The 23,734-nt window shown below is 44.8% G+C and overlaps 2 protein-coding genes across 2 annotated transcripts in view; one reads left to right on the top strand and one right to left on the bottom strand.

The window, feature by feature from the left end:
• Positions 1-13,466, top strand: part of LOC119441727 (sodium leak channel NALCN-like) — an 87,150-nt gene extending 73,684 nt beyond the window's left edge. The window contains exon 41 of the mRNA XM_037706330.2: positions 7,858-13,466. Within this exon, the coding sequence (XP_037562258.1) occupies positions 7,858-7,982 (125 nt within the window). The 3' untranslated portion in view covers positions 7,983-13,466. The remainder of the gene's footprint in view (positions 1-7,857) is intronic.
• A 6,772-nt stretch (positions 13,467-20,238) lies between these two features.
• Positions 20,239-23,734, bottom strand: part of LOC119441725 (UDP-glucose:glycoprotein glucosyltransferase 1-like) — a 196,616-nt gene continuing 193,120 nt past the window's right edge. The window contains 2 exon segments of the mRNA XM_037706328.2: positions 20,239-20,478; positions 22,928-23,102. Coding sequence (XP_037562256.1) covers positions 20,444-20,478; positions 22,928-23,102 — 210 coding nt within the window. The 3' untranslated portion in view covers positions 20,239-20,443.

Genomic DNA, 23,734 nt, shown 5'->3' with positions numbered 1-23,734 from the left:
CTACATAGTCGAAGTGGAAGCCGGAATCGCAAACCAGCATTAAGATTATGGAGGCGCTGTTGCCGATGTTCGGGGTTGTCCCATTGTTGCGCCATAGAGGTTTTGATGGAGTTATGGAGCAAGGCATTGATGTCATACCGGGAAAAATGAAGTTTTTAATCTTCCTATCAGTGTGCTCCATTTTTGCCTCTGTGTCTGCCTGCTCATTTACAGCTATTCCACAATGGCTAGGAATCCACTGCAGTGCAATGGTATGCCCAGATTGAGACGCTTCAGCAAGCAGAGCCATGATGTCATAAACTAGAGGACTATATGCGCTTCTGTGGTTCATATAATTGCTTATGAGTTGCAGCGCTGGTATTGAGTCGCAGAGCACTGTCCATTTAGCGAGGCTTTGTTGCAGTATGCAGCGGATTGCTTCTCGCACGCCGGTCAACTCAGCTGCTGCAGACAATGTTCTGTGTCCTATCTTGAACCGTTGCGTGATCCCCATTGCAGGTACCGCGTAAGCTGCCGCGGAAGAGGTCTGTGTTACAGAACCATCTGCGCAAAAACATGTTCGGTATATCCATACATGTAAGTAATGTAGGATAGTAACGCGAAATGCTTGAGACCAGCAAGCGGAATTTTCAACTTTTTCGTTATTCCGGGGATTGAGAGTCTGACCGTCGGCTTTGCCATCGTCTAGAGTGGAATTTCCAGTATGCCATGTGGTGCGAAGTCCGACGGCAGTGGATCTTGTTGCGACAACACAGCTTCGGAGTAGGTGGCGTCGGGCCGTATGCTGGTGATGTCTGTCAGTGGATGATTCTTATGCCTAGTCAGTAGCCTTAGATGCACTCGCACTGGCTCATGTTACAGATAAGCTCGAGCTGGGCACGCACGTGCCTCTGCAATAGTGCCCCATGTAGAAGCACATCGTGGTAATCCTAGGCAAATTCATAGTGCGCGAGCCCGAGCACCTTCAAGTGCGCGAACGGCAGATGTACTAATCCAAGAAAGTACAGGCATGCTGTAGCGGAGGTATCCAACAAAGAGTGCCTGGTAGAGCTGCAGAAGAGATGATTTGGATGGCCCCCACGATTTTCCAGACATATGTCGAATGACTTGAGCAAAGCTGTCCAGCTTTTTTCTTAATGCAGAGATGTGCTTCGACCAAGATAAGTCAAGGTCGATGGTGACTCCGAGAAACTAGTGGGTTACCGAAGGTATAATCTTGCCATCAATAATAACGGGGTAGCAGGCCATTGACTTCCATGTAAATGCCATGAATACACTCTTTGTCGGTGAGGGCTGTAGTCCACAACTATTTAGGTATTGCGACGTTATTGACACTGCACGCTGTCATTTTGTTTGCACTTGTAAGCGCGTTAAGCTCGTGGTTTGTATACAGATGTCATCTGCATACACAGAGACCGAGACTGTGCCTATGAGTTCTTTTACGAGGCCAACGAGAACAACATTAAATAAGGTTGGGATCAGTACACCCAATTGAGGCACCCCACGATAGACGAGATGGTTCCTTGTATTGCTGTCTAGAGTTGTCTTAAATCTCGTTCTCTCTTGAAGGTAGCTGGCTATCCACTGATGCAGACGGCCACCAATGCCATATTCTTCAAGGGAATTTAAAATTGCACCATGTAGAACATTGTCAAATGCACCCTTGATTTCCAGAAAGACAGCAGCCATCAGTCCACGGTGACATTTCTGATGTTCAACAGTCGTTAATAAGTCAATGACGCTGTCGATTGACGACCTACCCTTTCGGAAACCTCTCGTCGCATCTGGATATATGTTACACTTCTCCAAAAACCATTCTAGGCGCATCAAAACCATCCGTTCCATGGTTTTCCCTATACAACTGGCAAGCGCCACAGGTCTGTAGGAAAGCATGTCATGGGGTGACTTGCCTGGTTTCAATAATGCCACAATCTTGCTTGTCTTCCAGTGTGTAGGCACAGTTCCTGAGGCCCAAGAGAGATTATATAAAGCCAGAAGCTCTTCAGTCGCTCGAGGGCCCAGATGGCGCAGGGTAGAATAGATAATGCGATCAGGCCCAGGCGCACTTGAGTGTCTTGAAGGAGCAATCGCTGCACGTAGCTCTTGCAGCGTGAATGGAAGGTCGAGACGATCGTCCATTGTGGGAGGAGCGCACCTGAGCAGTGAAGCTACCACTGTTGTAGAGCCGGATAGGTGCAAGCAGAGATCTTCCGCGATCTCCTTCTCACTGTGCATCTGTTTCATAGCCAAAGCTCAGAAGGGATGTCGTTGTTGTGGAGAAGATGGCAGGGCTCGTACAACATGCCATATTGTGGGCAATGGTTTTCTTTGGTCCAGGCTGGTGCAAAAGGACCTCCAACGTTGTCTGTCGAGCTTGTCTAAGTACTATCTTTGAATCTTCTTTTGCACATGGCGTGACATCTGCAAGTCTGATATCAATTTAGTTCGCCTGTATTTCCTCTCGGCGCGACGTCGGACTGCCCGCAGCTGTTCATATACAACGTCAACGGATGTTCTGGAATTTGATGTTGTGATGATGCATGTTGTTGCGTGCACTGCTGCTGTAATGTGCTCTTCAATCTCTTTTGGAGAAATTACACTGCCGCAAGACTCTTCCAGTTTGTTTTGAAAAGCATCCCAATCAGTGCATCGCACATGAGAATTTGGGAGTCTGGTAAACCATCTCAATTGCACATCAGTAGGTAGTTGATCACTGCCGTATGTTTCAGCATCTGTGCACCAGGCAGCAGAAGACGAAAGGCATCGTGAAGTGATAGCTAAATCGAGACAGCTGCTGTATGTTGTGCCACGGAGATATGTTGGTGAGCCGTTGTTCAGGATGTCAAGATCATTGCTGTTTGTGAAGTCAAGAAGTTATCCTCCTCGAATGTTTATGACCCTGTTACCCCAAAAATGGTGGTGTGCATTGAAGTCACCTACAATAACATGAGGTCCTTGGCTGGAGTCGAGAACAAGTTTTAGGTGCCCAGCATCAGATCTTCCCCTTGGAGAAATATAGCCACCGATGACCAAGATTGTGTGGCGCTTTAGCTTCAGTGTTATCGAAACGTACTCGTTGCTGTTGTGTACTGGAACTTGGTTTAGCGAATACGTGAGGTCACATCGCATGCACTTTGCTAGGATTTTCACTTGTCTCAGATGCGAATTGTTCGTATCCAGAGAGACCATATGTCGATGTCATATTCGGCTTGCATATCATAATAACTGGAAATCGATACTTAAGCACTCTGTTTAAAATCTCCAAGGCAACCTCGTAGACCTCGTGCGTTCCATTGAAATATTACGGAATGGCTGATTCTTTCCTGCAGTGACAACATTGAAGTTGATGATGCCATGGTTGAAGTTGAAGTTGTTGATGCCATAGCAGGAAGTACAGGTTCTAGTGCATTGAGAATTTGCACCGCAGCCTTGGCAATGGGCGTTTTAACTCCCATAAGCAGCATTCGCAAGGAACGAACCAACTGAGTAAGCATTGCCTTGATTCGCCCATCCGATGACGAAGCTTCACGTTCATGCTGGTGTTCCGGCTGCACTTCTGCACTCCGAGATGGTAGGGAAGGCCATATACAGTTAAACCTGGATATAACGAAATTGACAAATTTCCTAAAGTCAAGAAGTTATCCTCCTCGAATGTTTATGACCCTGTTACCCCAAAAATGGTGGTGTGCATTGAAGTCACCTACAATAACATGAGGTCCTTGGCTGGAGTCGAGAACAAGTTTTAGGTGCCCAGCATCAGATCTTCCCCTTGGAGAAATATAGCCACCAATGACCAAGATTGTGTGGCGCTTTAGCTTCAGTGTTATCGAAACGTACTCGTTGCTGTTGTGTACTGGAACTTGGTTTAGCGAATACGTGAGGTCACATCGCATGCATGAAACGTACTCGTTGCTGTTGTGTACTGGAACTTGGTTTAGCGAATACGTGAGGTCACATCGCATGCACTTTGCTAGGATTTTCACTTGTCTCAGATGCGAATTGTTCGTATCCAGAGAGACCATATGTCGATGTCATATTCGGCTTGCATATCATAATAACTGGAAATCGATACTTAAGCACTCTGTTTAAAATCTCCAAGGCAACCTCGTAGACCTCGTGCGTTCCATTGAAATATTACGGAATGGCTGATTCTTTCCTGCAGTGACAACATTGAAGTTGATGATGCCATGGTTGAAGTTGAAGTTGTTGATGCCATAGCAGGAAGTACAGGTTCTAGTGCATTGAGAATTTGCACCGCAGCCTTGGCAATGGGCGTTTTAACTCCCATAAGCAGCATTCGCAAGGAACGAACCAACTGAGTAAGCATTGCCTTGATTCGCCCATCCGATGACGAAGCTTCACGTTCATGCTGGTGTTCCGGCTGCACTTCTGCACTCCGAGATGGTAGGGAAGGCCATATACAGTTAAACCTGGATATAACGAAATTGACAAATTTCCTAAAAACTTTGTTATAAAGAGGATTTCATTATATGCAGGTTCAGCACGAAAATTGGAAAAAAAAACGCTTACCGTATTTACTCGATTCTTACTGCTTACCGATGGCATCGTAGTGTCGTATAAGGCCCGTTTATAGTCCGACGTTATCGGCGCGCGGGCCAGCGTCGTTTGTGGCCAGTCACGCTACGCCGGTTGCGCTACGCCAGCCGAAACGCCATCTCCTCTATACTCCGATGCGTGCGCCGTCGGCTGTTATCTTCAGAGCATGCGCAGAACAATCCCAAGCCTGCGCGCCGCTTTGAACGGCTGTCTGCGACCGTCGGCGAAGCAGCATGGGCGCCTTTATTTCTTCGTGCGAAATGGCATTGTGGGTCGGGAGCCAATTCGGCACCGGGCCCGTCGGGGCGCGTCGGAAGCCGCCGGTTACGTTGGCTGCGCCGGTGCGGTTGTTTTCGCCAACGTGACGTCGGACTATAAACGGCCCTATAATATCACCTAGTGTCAAGTTAGTAAAGTGAAACGCAGAGACTTGTGCAGTAACCAAAGAGTGGCACTGCCAGTGCGTTGAAAAAAAAAATTTTTTTTTTTCTTCGGCGACATCAACTGGAAAAGGAGAGTGCCGGCTTGGCGGGCTAGGCCTGCTGCAGCAAGCGGCGGGATCAGGTTTTAATGAAGGGAGGGGAAAAGTTCACGCCCACGGTGGCAAGATCTCCGGGTCGAGGGATGCAGGCCAGCCTTGCGCACGCTCGCACACGTGCGCTCGCTCTCGCCTTGCACTCGCCGTGAATTCGAGCGCGCCAAGCGCGCCGCCGCCGCTTCGCATTCTGTCGCAGCGGAGAAGGTGCTTCCGGTTGCTGCTCGCGCAAAAATGACAAAGTTTGGGGCGAAATCTCTAGGTTGTCGGCGAGAAAATTTCGTTATTTCGAGGTGGTCTCCCGCTGCCACTTAGTTACGTAGAGGTCTCAAATACATGTGCTTCTATGGAGTAACTGGCGGGGAATAGAAAAACTTCGTTATATCCAGAATTTGTTATATGGAGGTTCATTATAAGCAGGTTTAACTGTAGTAGTGTCCTTGGTGTTCAGAAGAGTACATGTTGCTATAGGTGGCCCTGGCGATTTATGAATAACAGGAGCGTGGGACGACTTTTCATGAGGGCCGGTTGTCCTGTTGTCGATGTTGATCTCCTCCTGCGATTATGTCAGTGCCTCTGACGGCGGTGTACCTTGGTAGCTGCTTCCCTGTGTGTAGAGCGATCTCGCACCATTTTCCTTAGCACGGTCATTTCAGTCTTTAATTTCGGACACTCCTTTGACGTTGACTTGTGCGGCCTATCGCAGTTAGGGCACTTCAAGTTAGACCCACCACACGTCGACTCGTCATGATCACCACTACAGCGGGGATATGTCATCTTGTTTGCGCACACAGCACTCATGTGCCCGATTTTCTTACATTTACGGCACTGTAATGCCCTATAGGGATGTAGGGACGAACAGGATGTCTCAGATATCCCACTTTCTCATGTGGTGGTAAGTTGTCTCCCTCAAAAATGAGCTTTACGCACCTCGACTGTCGAAAACAGTGGATGTCTGTGATATGGACAGTCGATGAGATTAGCAGTGGTAGATCACCATTATCAATATCTGTATCCACATCATAGATCACATCGGCGGTGGTACTGCCTCCAGGTATGATGAATGAGCGGACAAGTATATTTTCTAGCTGAGTTACAGCTTTCAAAGTGTTGAGGATTGTTTGTGTAGACACATCATCAGTAAGTATGCTTTTTCTGGGATTAATACGGACCTCTCTGATTTGCCCTGGAGCCAGCCTCTCGAGATAGGCAGTGAGCGTTTGCCTATTGAGGGAATTGAGGTTGCCTGTAGTAGCGACGGGGATGTAGGGCGATTCTATACGCTTGATGTGAGGAGGGCAGCAAATTGCAGTTAAGCTCACTCACACTTGAAGTCCTGCGAAGTTTCCTCTTCAACCGGCGGTTTGTGGCCATGGTCATCCACATCAGAGCAGCTCGATGACCCTGGCAGAGTCATGTTCAGAAGGTCGAGCACCGCAGATTGACTTGCAGCTTGGAGGCCAGCCCCCAACCTTGAAGGCAGAGGGATCAAAACGTCCGTCATTGCTTTTGATACTGTACCCACCACGGAGGCGTCGGTACGCACAAATTTAAATGAAACACCAGAGCGAAGCAGGAACAACAGCTGATCAAGAACTCGTCTTCTTCTTCCGGCCCTGCACACCACTGGCAGTGCATTGAAGTATCAGCTGTGAACAGATACAGATATTAGGGGCTCAACATTGCTTTGTGTTCTGTTGGTAAGCTAAGGAGTTAAATTCTCTTATAATTTGTGACGCTTTATGATGCTTTATCCTGCAATGCACTACACATTCAGCACAGCAAGTCCACATAAAATGGCCATCATTGTTAAAAGTGAATGACATGTGAGCAGGATGGCATTAAGAAGCACTTTGGTGTGGTTCAATGTGAACATGGACATTGCTTAATAGAAGAATTTCAAGTGGAAGATGTACAGAGAGGTACACTCTTAAAGGCAACACTCCAATGTGTGGCTCTCACTCATGCTGGTGCTGTAGCTGCAAGTGCCTGCTGAAGCTAGGTCAATGCAATGCACAGGTGTATAGAAAGGTGCCAGCACTACCAACCACAAGTTATCTGCTGCAAAGCCAGGAAATTGCACACATGCCAGAGGGAAAAAGTCACACATGCTCTACACTCATGTGTTCCCTCTAACAGTGGACTGCACTGTACCTGGTGTGGTATGCACGTAAGTGCTAAAGCTTATGCAGGGAAGTTTACACTTTCTGAAGCATACATGAGAAGCTTGTAAAGGAAGAGTCAATTGGCACAAGATTGAGAAATCTACCACTTGGACAGTTCATTGCATGGATGATAACTGCACTTTTCCTTTTTATCGGATGCTGTTGTTTGCATGTGAGATTAAATGTTCCTGGTTTCTTTCTTTTGAAAATTCCAAGCACCTGTTGCTTCCCATCTCAAAACACAACCTTAATTTTTTTTTCAATGACTATTCTTTAATGCTTATCATATTGAACTAAGTTAACTTATGTGAGAGGTCATCTTATTTTCAGCAATGTCTGCTACCTAACACGTAAATTATGGCATCTCTTCGCTACTCTTTACCAGGGGAGTATTGGTGTAGCTGTATGAAAACATTGTGGAAGAAGTAGGAGCAAGATGCTAAAGTGCTTTTTTTCAAAGGCTGAAAAAGAAGATACCATGAGCGCAGGGTGATGCTAGACAGGGTTATTTGGAAAGCACAAGGAAAAGCCTTTGTCTTACAGTAGACTTAGTTTGGATAATGATTATGATCATGTCTGCTTTGTCTGTGCCTTTGGCAGGCACCAAGGGCTTGCCAGACGTGAGTGAGGGCAGCGAGCTGTCGTCGCCCACGCCTGACGAAGAGGAGAACAACAATGGGGCCACGGGCTACCGGGCAGCTCCGCATGAGTTCCCTGGTTGGTGAAGTGCACGACTGGTGGGGCTCCCAGCTCGAGCTGTCGAGCGCCTCTGACTCAGATGCATGACGCTGCCCGCCATCCCCTACCTACACCGCCTCTCGTGCCACCGCCGAGACGCGATCGCGTGACAGCCCTCTCTCTCTCTCCCCTCCTCGCATAGCTTCTCCTAATGGAGGGGGGCCTGGCAGTAGATGCTGGCCTTGACGGACACTCAAACAGTGTGCAACGGTGCAGTCCCGATGAGCGTTGATTCTCGAAGTTGGCTCTTCTAGGCTGTTGCCTGCTAGGCAGTTTGGCACCTCTGTTGGATTTCAGTGATTTTCGCATGTAATTTATATGGAAATGGCATATAGCGTTCTTATTTTTTTTTTTTTTTGCAGCCACACAATCCCCACACTGCTTGTCAAAACGAGCACACTCCTCCTCATCTCCTGCAGTTGGACTTTGCATGCATTCCTCCCTATAAACACCTTATACAAGAAAGCAAGGAAACCTACTTTCCTCGTGACACAACCAGAGATGCCAAGTATTCATTGTGTGGTTGTCTGTCTACTGCAGTCAAACCTGGAAATATCGAATCTGAAGGGGATCACAAAAAGTTCGATATACATAGTTATTTCGATATATAAAATAAAAATTTTATACAAAAATTTTTATGGGGATTTTACTGCTGTTCGTTACATACAATAATTCGTTATGTATGTGTTCGATACATTCGGGTATGACTGTATGAGTGTTTGTGAGGCAGTGCATTTTATACATTGCAGATATGCTTTGCCGTGCATTGCAGTTGGTTGCTGCCATGCACTGCACCTACTCAACACACCTAGGGCAGGTGACGTGATGTTGAAGTATATTTTCAACCGGTACAGCCCCTTTCAGTTCTGAAGGCAATACCCGGATTGTTTGTCCTAAGCACACCCCTCTGTCTGCATAAGTCTTTGCATGTCACAAAAAATAAAAAAGCCAATCAATTAAGTTTTGGTAAAAATAGCCTGAATGTTTTGACATAACATAATTAGGTTTTTCAAACAGTACATTTCTTTCCTACTTTCATCATTTGTACTGTATTCACATGCTCACTCAGCTTACATTTTATTGCACTGAAACATGTACTCTTTATCTTTCAGTCATCATGCCTTGTTTCCACTGTTGTCTGTAATCGTACATAGTCACATTAAGGTTCATGTGCCAGCCAATCTTTATTATTATTATTATTATTTTTTTTTTTTTGCTGTCTACAAATGTGGATTTTGACCAGAAACACTCAAGAACATTGTGACTGAGTAACAGGTGAAGTTTGAGATTTCTTTTAAGACATCTCATTCTCAGAGGGTGAAATGTTGAGAAAATTCTGACGTGCCTGCACCGTTGCACTTCTGTAAAGTTAAATATTATAAGCTTGCATGAAGCGCCACAATTTCTTGCCTGTCATTTCTGTTTAGTGTGCACTGCAAAAATTACAATGAAATCAAAGCTAAAGCTCAATATACTCAACATGGCACAAAGTTGAACGAAGTTGAATACTGGGTCCATGACAGGCAATCAGCAGAGGAAAGGCACAAACAAAGCACACAACTACTATTTGTTCACCGAGTTAAAGTGTAGCAGCAGCAGCTTTAAGGCCAGTTCAAAATATCTACACCTTGTGCAGCTACATTGTGCCAGGCAGCGTAGGTGTTTCTGACACCTGTCATTAGGCATTGAAAGCGCCTGCTTGACTTGGCTGTTGGAGTGCACGACACATTGTTACACAAACCATGCTTCACAAGCAACGTTAGCAATGTGCGTTCAGGTTTTACCGGAGCAGCTTGGAGGACTTGCACATTGACGGGCATTATTTAGTCCACGTGCAACAATCTTGTACTTACTGCTTGCCCCTCTCCAACTCAGAGAAGTAATCCCTTTTATATAAACACAATCGATGGCAATACTGCAGACACGTTTCTTACTATAAATAATAAATGTTGACACATAAGGACTCTTGGACAGGAAGCTTGTTCCCCACATAAATCACAGCGCATTAAAAATGACTTCGCCGAGAGGGGGCTGTTCGACGATTGCGTCAGTGTGGTGGTCCCGCTTTTCTAGACACTGAATACCATTGATAATGCTTGCGTTGAGTGAGGAACGAAGCTTGTCCATCCACATACTTAAAACACATTCTTGAAGTGTGTGTTCACTCTTCTGAAACTACCTGTTGAATGAAACTGCTCTTGCATACAGCTGGTTGCTCTGCAGCAACCAGTATAGCATTAACTATGGGTACTTAATGTCCAAATTGTCACATACATCTCATGTGCATGCAGTGAAAGCACAAGCTGAACCAATATTGTGGTTAGCTGCACCAACATCATTACAAATAACGTTTGGCCTAAGCAAAGCATGAAAAAGCTGTCCTAAATGTTCAGTGCATTTCCAAGGGTTTTCTTTAATTATTTGGGTGCAAGTCCTGTTTGCGAAAATTTAGTGCTGATGTATATGTCTGTGTTCTGTATTTAACTAGGTATGGAAAAAAACATTGAACAAGTGCTTGCAAGCTCTAGTGCTGGCCACAAAAATCAAGTGCGGCAGAAAAATTTGTTCTCACCTTGATAGTGGACTTTATACTATGAGACGCATCAGGAAATTGTTAGGCAACCGTTTTATCTGTGTTACTGCCTAATTGCTTCTCTTAATGATGCAGCAGTTTCCTACAGCCAATTTTTGTGACGTAAAAGCTAGAAACTTGCTGTTCGAAGTTAGCTTAATGGCCTTCAATCATCATACCCCTCTTCTGGAAGTGCTCATACATAGAAAAGATTAGGAGTCCCCTTGAAAGATTAGAAATAGTTAAGGGCTTGCCTTTTCAGCGAATCTACGTGCGAATGGGGCTAGGGGCGTTTATTACATATGCCAATATTGGGTGTGCTTGTAGCGACTACTAACAAGTCACAGTTGGTTATATCGAAAGGCTGCATCGATTGTCCGCATCACTTTTCCCTCACCAAGCTCGTGCAACAGGTGTGGACTTTAACCCCCCACTTGCATGCATTTGTTCTGTGCTAGAGAGAGGCATAGGCTCCTTGGGTGTAGGTCACTTGCTAAGCCACCGTTCTTGCATTGTTAGAGAATTTAGCACTTTGTATTGAAGCTGCCGCGTGCCGCCATGTGATGAGTCTTTCACATTTGACTGTACTTATCTCGTTTCCTTGTCCTTTGACACACAAATGCAACATACGAGGCTGTTTTTCCTTCACAAGGCGGCGTTTGAGCACTTGCGACACAAAATTGAATGCAGAGGCATGGTAATGACGTTCCATGTGCACTTCCAGGCCACAGACCGCTTGAAGATTAGTCTTGCGTGTCTGAAACTGCACCAAGCATTTTTTTTTTCTCAGAGCACCCGTTGCATTTCCCCACAAAGTTGTTTGGGAGAATCGGTGAGGACCCATCATGTTTCTTGGCGTCATGCACACGTTCTCGACGTTGGTCCATTTTTCCGTTGGTTGTTGACATGTAGTACGTATGTGGCATGTGCTGTAGTAGTTTAGTGCAATATGTTGTTGTGTTCTTGTTTCTTCCGTTTGTCAGGTTTACGCACTGTTGTTGACGCTTTGAAACCATGTTTTCAATAATACAATGTCCACCACAGTGAGTATGTAGCACTCTGCAGCCAATCAGGAGCAAGTGTTGAGCAGATGTTTTGTTCGTCCACAAAAAAAAAAAAAAAAAAGCATTTGCCTGCAAGCAAACTGTAATCCATCCAGTCATGTTCTATGAGTTGCCCAAGAGTCATTTTCTGCAGTTTTTATATGCCTTTGGTAACCTACACTAGTGGTGGCCTATATTAAAAAAAAAAAAAAAGAAGCATAGTAAGCAGCTCATGCTGCTTACTATGCGAGTTTTCCTGTCTCTGCACAGCCATTTATTGAGTTACATGCGCTACCAAAGCCAAGCAGCCAGATCACATAAAGAGTAAGTATGGTGCCGAGTGCTGTCTAGTGCACTAACCTATCTGACCCTATCCTTGTTCTCTTTGCTGAAGCGGGGGAAGATTTCAACATTCTGTTCATTAGAAGGAAAACAGAATTGATGTTTGCCACCAGCGATACATTACAAGCTCTTGCCATTTCATATTATTAGTGATGAATATTTACCACCTGTGGCACAACAAAGTACTAGCACCTGCAATTTTATATTGCTAATTAGCAAATGTGAAATGGCACCTTGGCAAGTGCACCAGACAGCACCTTGGAGAACTCAAATACTAAAAAAAAAGTGATGGCAGTGTTGCATCCTCTGATAGTTGTCACATTAGGTAGTCACAAAACGAAGCTGCGATGTTTAACTGCTAATTTACAGGTTTTAAGTATATCCTGGCATCCAAGGCATATTTTTACTCCCAGTACCCACAGTCTTCAGGAAAGAAGCAATGTGTAAGGCCTACTGTTGCAAAGCCAAGACTTGCTGCTTGATGTAAACTTAGATGGCATGTTTGTTGTGCAATGCAAGGGGTTCAAAAGTGCACAGCTGGCTTTCTAGTGCTACTTGTGGCGTGCCAATGTCGTGTAGCAATGCGCTGCGCGAGACACTTTTACTGCCTGGAGCATCTTTACCTGTGTTGCAGGTTAACTGAGATTTCGATATGTGCTGTAGTGATGGCAGATGCTTTCAGCATGTATAAATTTCCTCAGCTATTCCTCTTGAGAACAAGGGGTAATGAAACTTGGCCACTTGTAGCTTCGTTCTACTGATTCATTTATTTTCAAGAAGGTACTTCTTTTTCCTGTCCAGATTTTTTTTTTCCTTCCCGCTTGCCACAGTCGGGTAACGCGCAGCTTTTGCAGTAAGCGAAACTCCTCAAGAGACATTACAACTTGTCAGTTCACAATGTTTTGTGCCACAGAGCCATCACGAGCACACATCAAACTTCTCAGATAACTTGCGAGCGATGTTGCTGTTCTAGGATATGCAGCTCTGTTGTGTTGCTGGTTGTTCTGTGGAAGAGTGCAACGTTATCCCTTGGACCATTTGGGTCCAAAGTTTGACTTCCTGGTCAGTAGTCCTTGTCATGGCTTAGTGCTCTGGTTGCGCGGATCTTCGGCCACGGATTTAGCATGGGCAAATTGAATCTTTGGCTGGGAGAGTTTCTTGTTAAACAGGGGTTGCCCTGTGTGCTCTTCGAAGATTTTCCGTTCAGAGCATAGTCCAGTTTGTCGTCTTTGATCTTCCATGGGATTCTTGCAGTGTACTTCAATGGTAGTGAAGTGAGCAGCCGATAACCAATTTTCAGGCTTGCAAGCCAGGCGTAGAGAACTTGCAGTATCTTTACTCCAAGTCATAGAGGTAGAGCAGCTACATACAAGTGCCACAGTACTAAACAGCACTCAAACATGGTTTTTTGGCTCTTTTTAGTACAGCTTGTAACACGTCCTGTAGAAAGTATAAATTGTTGTCCATGAGAAGTGTATTTACTTCATAGAATCAATAAAGATATTTACCATAAACAGTGTGCTGTCTCTTCATTTCTGGCAATTTTTGAAGTGAATACTCAATTTGCTCTGACAAGAGCTTGCAAACAGCTGTGTAAACCTCATTATCATAAAGTCACATCCAATACGAATTTCCATTATAGACAACATTCGTTATAAGCATTGCGTATTCGTTGCGTGCTAATATTGGCAAGAGACATTTTAGATTTACTTTGTTATATCCTATAAATTGTCATCAACGTTAGATTTTTCCGTATCTGCTGCCTTTTTATAGATTTTATTAAATCTAAGTCAGATGGCAAAAGCAGGTTGCAGTCGACCTCTGGATGTGAGGCTTTCTAATAAAGGAAATGACCTAAGCTGAATGCCTTAGCTTCAGCGAGGACTGAAATTTATGCTAGCTAAGCTATGTCTGTCTCAATTAACTTCTGGCCTTTCTTATGCCAAATTGCTTGCTTGTGCTGCCTCTTTGTTATAAGCAAGACGTCCAGAAAATTGAGCCATAAAGGCTTAAGTGCCATGTGTACTACGTTTACTATACTATACCGAGGTGTTCATCATTAGGAAAAAAACTGGTGTTGTGAGCAAATAAGGCAGTTATAAAAAACATAAGTCATAGGAAAGAGGGCTTTGAAAACTATTTGCTCTCAGACACAGAAAAAAAATTATCATCACTGTTTAAAGCAGCACCAGACACAAATTTCCCATATCAAACCAGCAGCTAGTTCCATACTCTAACCTCTAAAAATTACTGAATCTAAATCAGTGGTTAGGAGAATCAGTGGTTAGAATCAGCTCAGTCAGCCTCGGTTTGTGCCTCCAATCTAGCTTACAACTCAATGGAAGGGTTGTTGCAGATAAGACAACTGGCACAGTGACTTGGTTCCAAAGAGACCAACATTTTGTCCTTCAAATTACCACGTTGTGGAATTCTCATGAGAAGGGTCAAGAAAAACAGGAAATAGATGAAATATGAAAGAAAGTGCCGTGTGTGTGTGTGTGTGTGTGTGTGTGTGTGTGTGTGTGTGTGTGTGTGTGTGTGTGTGTGTGTGTGTGTGTGGTATCTGAATGCATGGATCAAATAAGGGCTTCAACCCCCTCCTTCAACACTCCAATTTCTCAGGGAGAATACAGGCACACGTGAGGGTCCGCGAAGGAGCAGAAGTGTACTTATTGAAATGGGAAATGGGGCAAAATGGGACATTAAACTTCCCAAGTTGTCAAGAGATCTCCTTGCATTATGTATGTGGTCATGCTAACATTTGTGCAGTTGTACAGTATGTGTGCACTGCATGCACATTGGGCAGCGATGATCATGCTGGCCCACATTACGTGTGTGCTATAAATGCATTATAGATTGTGCAGACACCCTTAGAGAAAAACAAGTTGTTCAGATGCAATATGCTCGGAAACAAAATTAACCAGACTGAAAAGGCCCCTGGATATGGTGAAGATTATGAGAAAAAAAAACACATTATTATGAGAGCCACAAGAGAAATTTTCACCATTAAAGGGGTCCAGTAACACCTAAGGCCAACATTTGTGCTCTATACCTCTTAGCATGTCAAAAAACTAACAGCAAGAAGAATTATGATAATTAACGCACACCAACCCAAGTCATATGTGGCAGAAGATATCAAAGGACAAGCAAAATGAAAGTACCTCAGCTCAAATTTTCGTGCCTCGGGGTGCCGCGTTCCACTCTCCCACGATGTCGTAGTGTGGCACACAATACAGTCAACGACCGATTATTCGGCCAGCCCTGTGGCACCTGCGACGCCCCATAGGCCTAATGCATAAGGACGATAGAAATTTCGGACACTTTACAGCGTGTCGTGCAGGTCATTCGGACTCCACCTGCACGACTACATGCTAATAAGGCCACCTGAGTCAAGCAAAAATAGCTATATCTTTATTGTGAGATATCGCCGGCATAGGTCGTCGGCGCTTCGTGAAACCAAAACCACCGAAGCCTAGTCGATCTAGTAGTCGCTGATGAGAATTCGGAGCATGCATTGACTGCACTTTCGTCTATCTGTAGTGAAAGCATGACAATGGTTGAGATACAGGTCGCGATATTGTAGTGACGCCTTCCGCTCGATATTATGCTACTCTTAATTATAATCCACTATTCATGGCCAGTTGATCCCATTAATAACACGTGTCAGAGCATCGCTCTGACCATTGTCGAAGCACGAAAATTGTGCAGGCACTGCTAGAAAATCATGACCACAATGTCTAGGCCAAGGGCAAGCAAATGTGGGCGCAGCAACACGCGTTGACAAACTTGTGCCCATATTCACGAACGAGAACTTTCTAAATACACTTTCATTTTGTGATATTTCGCCTGACTGGCACAAGTGGCAACGGGCGGAAGCGTTTCTGCAGTAATAAAATATCGAATTGAATTGAATTCTGGGGTTTTACGTGCCAGAACCACGATTTCATTATGAGGCACGCTGTAGTGAGGGACTGTGAATTAATTGTGACCACTAGGGGATCTTTAACGTGCCCCCAATGTATAGAACACGGGTGTTTTTGCATTTTGTCCCCATCAAAATGCGGCCGCCGGGGGCGGGATTTGACCTGGGACCTCGTGCTTGTCAGCGCACAGCCGTTAAGCCAGCGCGGAGGGTGTGACAAAAAAGTCGCAGTTTCACCCGAAAGGCAAAGCATCAATTGCAATAGCAAATCAGTAGACAGCTATACGGAGTAAGGATAGTAGTTTTATCGGTTGCATAAACTTGGACACATTAGCTTACTAACTGAATTAACAAGCATGGTGTAAGCGTGCACAAGCAAACATGGATAGATCACACTCGATGACCGCAGACAACCACTGTCAAAACGCTGGCGTGAGCAAGCGCGGCAGCAGCAGTGAGCGAAGGTTTGTGCGCTCTATCGTTTCAACGAAAACTGAGTGGCGAAAGCTCAGTGCATGTGTGGAGATTCATGTGGAGATGAAGAGCCGTGTGGAGATCGCTTTCAAGATACAGTGCACGCGACAGCTCGCAGCCGCACAAAGTAGAAGTACGCAGTTGCTGGCAGAGTAGAAGCCACACCCCCTTCTTCCTGCACTGCCTTCCCGCTTTCCTCTTTTGCGTGGGAGATTGAGTCGCCAGTTCCCCTTACGCAAGGTCGCAAGATATGCATTTGGTGCCGCAGCTAAATGTCACCTCCCCTCCCTCCCATCCCCCAACGGCCTTTCGCACGACGGAAGATGTCGCATTTGCCCTCCGCTGTGCATTCGCTCTCCGTGAAAGCACACGTCCCCCACGCGCTTTCACTCGCACATACAGGGCAGCGACGATTTCATCACCCTTGGACTTTATACGGAACCTCACGGCGGCAGCGACGACAGAAATCCGCTTGAAGTGTCCATATAATTGCTATCGCAATATTAAGATACAGTGATTGGTACTGTGCCAAGAATGATATCACTTGTAGTTGCGCTATAGTCATGCGAAATTGAAGGTATCTCCGAATGTGACGATCCAAGGATGCAGCACACCTTTTGGGGCCACTTGTGAAATAAAGTCAGCTATCTTTAGGCAAATCCGCTATTTCGGTCTTCCAAATTATTCGGACGTTTTGACGGTCCTCGCGGAGTCCGAATTGCTGTTTGACGACTCTAGCCACAAAGAATCGATGCTGCGTAAAGTTGGCGTGCCATGGTTGCCAATTCTGCTCAGCTTATTTATGTCGTTCTGATGGGCTCCCCAATCGGGCAGCGCACTGTCTGATTGCGCAGGTGGCAGAGTTACTTTAATGGTTGCATCTTCAGCGAGGCGCCCGTTGGCACGCAACGTGTTTGGCATGTTGATGTATTGCCCCCTTGGTCGCAACACCTTGCTCGTGACTGTGAAATAACTAGGCTATACTTGAGGGATCCTGTGCCCCAATTTATGCATGTTGCATACCGTGCAGCTCTTACATGCCTTACATGTAGTCACTGCTCTAAAGAAAAAAACGTTTTACATTTTTTAAATCTATGCAGAGGCCTAAGCGGTGTGCCAGATAAATTAAAAAGCTTTACAACTGACGCTACAGGTGTGCTGTCCAATGGCTTATGCAAAGTGCAGTCAGTAGGCTATATGTGTTCTCTGGCACACTCTGGCATCGCGTAGCACCAGGCTCAGTGGAAATTCTGGTTCTTCCAAAAATATTTCACTGTACAGGATGGCACATATAGCACCTCACTTACAGGATAGTATTGCATTACTATTCCGTCATATTAGAGAAACTCATTAGAGCTTTAACTTATCCGTGCACATATTACAACTATTTAATGTACCCCGGACACAAGCATACGCACAGCACAGGTGGTGCCAACTCGTACCATTAATGTAAACTGCAGCACAGAAATTATATTGCAAAGGCCAAGTTTTACTTTTCTACTAGTGCAAAGGCATCGGCAGCAACAATTATTAGCATGTACTAATTTTTATTTCTTTTTGTCTTACTTCGACAACAATGATACCACACAAATGTTTATCAGGCGTTGTGGTTGAAGAACTTCCAGAAGATGTCGCTACCTGCACTCAAATATAGTTAAGGTAACATTGTCCGTCAGAAAGTGTGGCTACAAGTTGTTGTGGGAAGGCTACAATGGGAAGACAGCTTCCACTACTGCTGAATGAAAGCCACACTTTGCTTGGAAGCAGCACTGGGAGGGTGAAATGCGAAAACGCTGGCGTGAGCAAGCGCGGCAGCAGCAGTGAGCGAAGGTTCGTGAGGTCTATCGCTTCAACGGAAACTGAAAATAAACACCACCTTTTTTGTTGGTGTTTATTTTAAATTTATAAGTTGAATAACTTTTGCATGCCTGCGTCAATTTGCGCAACTCTTTTTGCATTCACCTCAGGTTAATGCAAGGACTGCGTTGTCATGTAGAACTTGACGGGTAAAATGTGGTCGCAGTCATAGCTTTTTTTATTATTATTATTATTATTTGATTTGAAAACGTATACAGAGGAAAGGGAAAGTGAGCAAGGCTGGCAACTGCCACAAGAAAGGGCACAACACCTGCCTACTCTTCAGAAAGGAGGAGACAAACATAGAAATGGAAGATAGGAAGGAGGGGAGGGAAGAGGAAAGAGAGAGATGACAAATCTAAAAGAACAAAGTAGAACACACAGTTTCGCAGTACTTGCAATACCATGCGAACATAAATCGCACATTACATTTTTAACCAAGGATTGCAGTGCCACACTTCAACGTCACGCCCGTTAGACGAAGTGTACGAAATCGCTACATCGTGATGCTGCTATCGGTACTACCCAACAAGCTTTCTCAGGAGCATTGCAGAGTCCTGATGAGATTTAATAGCACCACTGCACCATCGTATCCTGATACGAAGTCCATGCAAGTCTCATTACTCCTGTACCCTGCACTGCAGGATTACACTTAACCTGTGGCATTGCATTTTGATAGCATATGAAGTAGGACCCTCTCATATTACATATAGGAGTCCTACAAGACATTTAAACATTTGGCATATGTACCAGTTAACATAAACTGAAACATGAAGATAAAATACAGTTGAACATCTCTACAGCAAACTGTATAATGAAGGAATGATTATGTCCTGGCAAAATTCTATGTTTCATATGTACTGTGTGAATGCCTTCACAACGAAGACCACTACTACGAATTCGATTGTACAACGAAGGAATTTGGTGCGCCGGTGGCTGATTTGTTGCTTTACAACCAATGCCACGTAGCAGTACCGTCACTGCTCTCCACAGACGACACTAAGGTGTGCTCTGCGCTAGCTGCTAACTGGCAGTGCTACCTATGCACTTGATGAGTGTGCCAATACCAGTAGCAGCGCTACTGCACTGCTTGAGGAATTGCTCAACTCGCACACTGCTTGTTGTAACATGTCAGCGGGTGCGATGGCTGACAAATACATTTGATGACATTGGCTGACATTTGATGACATGATGATGTAATCATAACTGACAACAGACGATATCTTCATAGCCATCTAGGGTGGAAAGCAAGCAAAATGTATATGAAGGCAACAGGGATGAAGATCATGTAAACGAACCATGAATTTTGACAGAAAGGAAGGCAATACCAGCACTCGATGATCCGTAGCTTTACATTGCATAGCGCTTGTACATCACCATTGAGCATGCTGTGAACCTCGATGCAAAATGGTTGGCCGCAGTCGCACATTCTCTCAGACGAATTGTGGACAAAAAAAAAATTTAAAAATTTCACCAAGTCTCTCTTAAATTCAGGTTAGATTAAGGTCTCCTTTTAATGAATGTACACGCTTAGCCTGCTCTATTGCAAGTCCTGCAGTAGTGCGACCATTACAATGAAGTGACTTGTATAACAAAAGAATTTGTGGTCCCGAGCATATCGTTATACTACAGATGCTTGACTACAGACGAGAACACTTGTAACTGCATAATCACACGCAAGTACCAAGCAATTACTAAATGGTTTCTGTGCATGGCGTAGGCACAGACACACACTTTGTAGCTTAAATTTAGCGACACTTATAAATGCATGCAAACCTGAAAACATAACACTACTCTTGTCATTTTAGACTTGTTTGCACTTGAATTCGAATTTATGCTGATAATACACGTTCATGCAACCTTATACCTTGTATATGCCCCTACTGTGTGTCCTAGGGGTGTCCACAAACAAGGTCCTAACTTATGCTGATGACATGTAAGACAGTTTTGGGAATGCCAGTGAGATAGTTACTTTCTTATTGAAATAATGAAAACTATGCAGTAAACAGTAAAGCAGACTCCAGAGTCCTCGCTGAGGTTGTCATGTGAGATGATTTTTATTCTTGAAATCAATGCTCTCCACACGTGTCACCACGCACCGCAGACCCACACAAGCATGTACAAAGAGGTGTGTGTGTGTGTGTGTGTGTGTGTAAGTATATGACAACAGGCAAAAAGAAAAAAAAAAAGAACAGGTGTGAGAGATCAACCACTGTACAAAACAAGGATGAGTGAAAATCATAATTCAACATGGGCAGCATCCCGCAATTTGCCTGCAAAGAAAAAACGAAAGCAAACAAAGTTTAGTACAGAAGCAACAGCTCTCTGAATATGAATCATACAAACTAAAGTGTACAGCACATATTGCGTGCTTTAAGAATGGCTTGCAGAAATTAATGAAGGCAGTGCAGTATCACTGATAAGCTCATTCATTGTGACAGGTGGTAAAGGAACTAATGATTCTGAGACAAGCACTAGTACCGAGATAGCTCCACTGTACATACATAATGCTATTTATTATATAGAACGTACCTGGCATAGACATCTAGAGATGCAAATTTTTATTTTGCTAGCCATAAATAACCGTGTGACATACAGTCGTACCTCCATGTAGTCAAGTTGCACTTGCACTGAAAAACTTAATTAAATCGAAAATTTAATTAGGTCAAGCTATGTTTTAACAGTGTAAAAATTACCTTACACATTCCTGGATTAACCATGGTGGATAGCATCTTGTCAGTAAGCATTTATGAGAAAAGCTCACAAGTGGCTTCGAGAAATAATTACAGAACCAAAAGCAATGGTGCATGCAATAGAAATTGTGCAATGAGCAAGGCTTTGACATAATTGCACGTAGTGCACTAGCAGCGTCAGATGGCACTGGGCATACACGTATATCAAAAGTCAAGGCTTGTCAATGCCAGGCCAAGATCACTGTAATGCCATGATCGCCACTTGCCAGCAATCCTTGCAAGTGAAAAATCTGTGTGCAAATCTGTGTCAAATGATGCTTTTCCTTTTTTTTCTTTTGCTTGTCATAAAGGCACCATGTGCAAGAACTAAATCGAAACTGCAGAATGAAATTGGTGAAATTGCATGAAAAAATGACAGTTTTAAATAATTCTAAGCAATTGAGTCAAGTTTGTTGCATCATGGTTTTTGTTAAATTGAGGTTCGTTATTGGGGGCAAGGATTTACGGAGTCACCATCTGTCGGAAGCGCCTTGCTTGCGTAGTACGAGGGATAATGCGGCGCGCTCCTCATAGGTTTAGCTGTCGGCGTTCAATAAAAACACCATGCGGGAGCCCTCCTATCTATTTCTGTAAGTACTCTCCAAATGAGGGAAGTTTCGTACTATCAAAATAATAATCCTGGGCAAACAGAAAGTGCAGAATAGTTTGCAGGCGCTATCTCTTTACCGAATATGTACAGTGAATGCCTACTGTGTGCGGTCGCCGCGAAGGAGTCCCCCGAACCGGCTTCTTGAGTGAAAGGTAGGCAATCGCTGAGAGCAGACTATGTGAAGTATGTTCTTATAGTGTGTTGTCTGTACAACCAAATGGAGCATAACAGAATAAAGCCTCACTGCAGTGATCGAAAGGATTCGCAGTGACCGACTGCGCGTCTGAATGCATGTCTGCGCACAATGCTTCGCTTTCGCTGCGAGTGCATTTTCGCACCATGCCGTGAGGTTTAGGCCGCAGCATATGAGCATTTGACAACACACGAGCAACCATTGTTGCGTGGACGCTATCAGAGCTGTTCAAAAATAATTTCGTTATTACTAGGGACTTCCACGCTATACGGGTGACTCGTGAAGTGCCATCGTGACGATTCAATCATTTTTTTATTTTCTTCTAACTTCTTGGGCATTTCAATATCGTTATTTCTCAAGCTTGCGTAGCAATGTATGTTTATCAGTCTTCTCAGCGAGAAATTTCTCACTGCTTCTTTTTGTTACTCCAGCACATTCGTTATTTGGGGCTAACACAAACATGAGCATATGCCATGCCTTTCTTTAGTGTGCTTCTTACCATTCCCTTTCCATTGTGGTGAACTTGCCAGTATCTAGCATCAACAAGTTTAGAGACCAAATCTTCATGACATTAACCTGGGCAGTGTGTGCGGGCGAGTTTCTCAGTGCGCGCTTTCTGCTACGTACCGAACATCGCAGCCCTAACGCTGTAGCAGAAATCTTCCTCGCGGAAGTACTAGCTACACACCCGAGTTGTAGCCGATGGCTGCTTGCCGGTTCTAAGTTTCGCAATCCAAACTACACGCAGCTTCTTGGCCCGCGGATACGTGTGAAGGCTGACACCAGGTTCCGTTGCGTGCGCGTCCGGCACTGCGGCACCAAGCAATAGCCTACCATGTCGGACGCCTTCAAAGGCAGCCGCTACCTATTATAGTGCTTTCAAGTGTTGTCAAGGACACACACTCACAGCGGATAAACAACCCCACTTAATCAGAATGTAGCGCAGGTGGGACTAAACTTTCGTTTCAGCTCGCTTCGGCACTTCCGAAGCAAACGACGCGGCCTGCTGTGTCCACGTGATCCCTCATACCACGTCACACCGACGGTGGCGCGAGCTTTTCCAGTGGTGGAGCTCGCCCCCAATATTGACGATCAACTGTAGCAACTTCTGTGCAACAAGGGCATCAGAATGCGACATTAGCAATCTTTTCAACCTGTGAGCTTCATCAAAAATAAAGAATACCTACCATCATCAAGCTTCACGTCCACCTTCTTGCTGTCAGCTTCAGCTGTATCTAGCCTAAGCGTGCCACTCTCGTAGCGCTCCATAAATTGCTTCAACTCTTCATCGTAGTCCTTCCACTCGCTGATGATGCGAGCAGCACTCACTAGCTTGGGCTCCTTGGTCTTGGGGTTGTTGCACTAAAAACAAAGAGGAGGAAGAACACAGGCATGCATGAAAACCAGTGCACAGAACTAGAGCTTGGTATCCTTCTCTGCAAGTCTCTAAGTGTGGCTGATGAAAATGTAGCTGCCACGTTAATCTATGTTAGGATTCTTTCGTTCCCATAAACAGCACGAACTAGAATATCATTTTCATTGAGGAAAGCCATTAGTAATGAACTTAACCCTATTATGCCACTAAAATGTGCTTTTATGTACTACTATCGCGATGAAAAGAAACGCGAACAGCAGAGCGCATGGCCGAAGCATAACTGAAGGTATAGTGCACGCCGTCCTGTCATCACCATTGACAGGCGGGCACACCCGGTTTGATCGCGCTGTGCGATGAAGTGCCCCCTATCCTGCGAATTTTTGGTTGGTGCTCTGCTTCTCTTTTATTTGAAAACGATGAAAGGTGACTGCACAGTAATGATGACAGCGCGAACTTTACTATCACGATGAAAAGATACGCGAACCACGGAAAGTGTGGCTTTTGGCACAGTCAGCGGTAGTGCAAGGATATGGGTCCCACTCCCATATGCTTCGGCTGTCACTGTTTTCAGTCGGCGCCACTGTAGCGCTAGAATCTTGTTCCGACACCGCGTGTGCGT

This window comes from Dermacentor silvarum, chromosome 2, assembly GCF_013339745.2.
Source record: "Dermacentor silvarum isolate Dsil-2018 chromosome 2, BIME_Dsil_1.4, whole genome shotgun sequence".
Lineage (NCBI taxonomy): Eukaryota > Metazoa > Arthropoda > Arachnida > Ixodida > Ixodidae > Dermacentor > Dermacentor silvarum.
This window is presented reverse-complemented; position numbering and strand designations above follow the sequence as displayed.